The 3,301-nt window shown below is 38.6% G+C and overlaps 1 protein-coding gene across 1 annotated transcript in view; it reads left to right on the forward strand.

Moving 5' to 3' along the window:
* Positions 1–370: 370 nt before the first annotated feature.
* The window catches only part of LOC127162620 (ribonuclease inhibitor-like), a gene marked incomplete at its 3' end in the record, with an annotated part of 17,342 nt that continues 14,411 nt past the window's right edge, over positions 371–3,301 (forward strand). Inside the window, exons 1-3 of the mRNA XM_051105415.1 lie at positions 371–550; positions 661–831; positions 1,007–1,180. Coding sequence (XP_050961372.1) covers positions 1,125–1,180 — 56 coding nt within the window. The remainder of the gene's footprint in view (positions 551–660; positions 832–1,006; positions 1,181–3,301) is intronic.

Here is a 3,301-nt window from a genome sequence, read left to right on the forward strand (position 1 = left end):
TAACAAAGTGCAGTAGTATACAAACAATACGGGGAAGTGAAGTGGTGAAATGGCGTGCTCTCAGTCTCTCTCATGCTCCCTGTGGGTCCAGTGAACGGTGTGCGGATCAGTCTTCAGCTGCTTTCTATGAGGCAGAAGGAGAGAAAACATTAGTACGTCTCTTTCTCGGAGAAAAGCTTCTCACAATGAGCCGGCGCCTCGCCGCTTATGAGTACGGCGGCTGATGAGGCGCTGCTGAGATCGATCCGGCCGTGATGAACGGGCGGTGCTCGTTGGTTTCCAGGGCGACACTGATATCTTCTCGGGACGCTCGTCACTATATATATATATTGTTATTATTCTTTTTTTTTTTTTTTTTTTTTTTTTTTTTTTATAGACTTTCAAACTGCAGTATCACTGAAGAAGGTTATAAAGCTCTGGCTTCAGCTCTGAGATCAAACCCTTCACACCTGATAGAGCTGGATCTCACAGGAAATGATCCTGGACAATCAGGAGTGAAGGAGCTCAGTGATTTACTACAGGATCCAAACTGTCAACTTAAGACACTGAGGTAAGATGTCATTAATACAGTTTACAAATCCATCCCTTTCACAGTGTTTCAGAGTCAGATGTTGTTTTTCACCAAGATTATTTATGAAATGAAGTTTCTCTCTTCTGCAGGTTTTTGGATCCTGCTGCAGATGAAGCCTGTCAGTATGTGACTGGAATTGTGGGTAAAAACCTGTTACTCCTGAGAGAGCTGAATCTGAGTGGACATGAACTAGGAGACACACGAGTGAATCAGATCGCTGCTCTACTGCAGGATAAACACTGTCAACTCAACACACTGATGTACGTTTTTTCATTGCTACAAAGACATTTTTAAATTCTTGCTGCTGAAAAACCATATGTGACTTTTGTAATGTGATTGTCCTCATCATCATCATCACCAGTATTTGTCAACTGTCAGCTAAAACATACTGTAAATATTAAGATTAAAACTGAATTGTGTTTTCTCTTTATGCAGTCTGAATAACACCTGTATCACAGAAGGAGGTTGTCATGTTCTGGCTGCAGCTCTAAATTCAAACCCTTCAAATCTGACAGAGCTGGATCTGAGTGAGAATAAACTAGGAAACACAGGAATGAAGATCATCTTGACTCTGTTTGAAAATGTACAGTGTAGACTGGAAAAGCTGAAGTAAGTATTTTAAAAGTGTATCCCATTAATTACCCAGACTGTAGTGACCCAACACAGTTTCATGAATTCCAAAATATTTTACACTTGTCATCAGGACTGATTACAATTAATCAAAATATACTCAAAATTGTAATATGACTTAGTGCAGTTATCAAATCACAAAAGGCTGCAATTTAATTGAATATATAGTCTGCAGTGTCACATGCTTAAAAGCTTAAAAGTGCATTTACATGTGAGCAGATAATGAGTTAGTATTAATAAATCTTGTCCTTCAACCAGTATCCTCCAACATTTAGCATCAGCACACTGGAAAAGAAGTGCCATGTCTTAAAAGTTGAAATCTGTTGTTTTCTATGTTTGTTCAAACACTGGTGTCATCACTCAAAATCTGTCAGTGGCTATTAACTACAACACAACTCATGTAGTTTCCCATTAAATTGCATTAAGAATAATTTGGGACAAATGTTAGTGTGTACTGACTTCACTCTAAACTGGAGGATTGGCAGCTTAGTTTTTTTCTATCAACTTAATTCAAATCAAAATTGATGCCACTTTGTTCATTCTTTAAGTTAACTTTTGCCTGCACACTCATGATTAGATTAAGTGTTTTGAACATCAGAATAGAGTACAGGATGACACATCTGGTCTGTAACGCAGCACTTGTCACTGGAGCTGCCGGAGACAAGACCTCGATTTGGCTTTTTTAAAGGATGACAGTGGAGTTCAGTATCACAGATTTTTGTGAGGAAACAGATAATCACTTTCTCAACTCACAGCTTCTCTGTTAATCTTTAACATGTTTAACACTAAACATTCATTTTATACTGAGCTATTTTTAGAAATACATGCAGTTTTATAAGATAAGTTATAGAGAATTGTTTTATTTTGATTTTGTTTATTTGTATCTCCAAACAGAATTTGACTGTTATAAAACTGACAGCATTCAGGGATTCATAATCAGATTTCAGTAACACTTTACAGTAAGGGTACATGAATTACCATGAATTCATGCATTACTTTATGCATTAATTATGCAGTACTTCATGCATTAATAATAACCCCTTAATTAAGACATTGTAACGTGGAGAAGGAGACGAGAGGTGAGCGGCTCCAAATGCACACTTTTATTGGGACGAGACAGAGACATGGTGAAAACAGGCAGGGTCAGAACAATAGCCAATAGCAAAGACGTGGGGATAGTTCATGCAGCAGGTGTGGGTCGATAATTGCAAACGTAATTCAGGGGGGAGGCAAAGGAGTAATCTGTGAAATGAGCGAGTAGTCCAAAAGGCAGGTGGCGAGACAGACGAAAGGAGAAGCCTAGAAAGCTAAATTAGGGAACTAGAGACAAAAGTGAATCAACAATGCAAAACCACAATACTTGGTGAGTCACGGGGAGAAGTCCGGGTCTTATATAGCACGTCTGATTGGCTACAGGTGTTGACACAATCAGCGTGATGGGTGATGGGAGACGTAGTCCGGGGTGTAGAGCAACAGTCTGTGTGATGTGAAAGTGTGAGAGCGACATCTGGTGGTGAGCAGACTGAGGGTCACCGGCCAGATTCATGACAGACATCAACTGAGATGGATACATGATCATGATTTATGATTTATTACACATGATCATGATGTTCATCATGTTCATGATGTTTTCTTTGTTCAGAAAAAAATAAATAGGTGAATGGACAGACCCCGACAATGGCCAATCACAGCACATAACATGAGTTCTGTTGACATCCAAATACAGTCATCATTAACTGAGCATTAGCTTCTCATGACTTCATCATGTTTGTGGCCCTTCAACTAAAGTGGTGACTTGGTCTAGAGCCCTGCATTTTAGCCTGTGCCTGATGGGCCCCAACATTTTTATGCCCCTAGGGACGGACTTCGGCACAATTTTCATGTCATATTTCAGCCTTTTTAATACGTGCCTTTAGAAAGAAAAACATCTTTACAGAATAAATAATGAAAGAGTTTTTGTTTTCAATTTGTTTTATTTCGTTAAATAATAATTTAAAGCTTTATATAGATATATTTTTCATGTCTGTGAGGTATGTATTCGCTGAGCTAAATTGATCAAAAAGACTATGATCAGTTTTGCGCTAACCAGTCATTACTTTA

This window comes from Labeo rohita, unplaced genomic scaffold, assembly GCF_022985175.1.
Source record: "Labeo rohita strain BAU-BD-2019 unplaced genomic scaffold, IGBB_LRoh.1.0 scaffold_988, whole genome shotgun sequence".
In the NCBI taxonomy this organism is placed as follows: domain Eukaryota; kingdom Metazoa; phylum Chordata; class Actinopteri; order Cypriniformes; family Cyprinidae; genus Labeo; species Labeo rohita.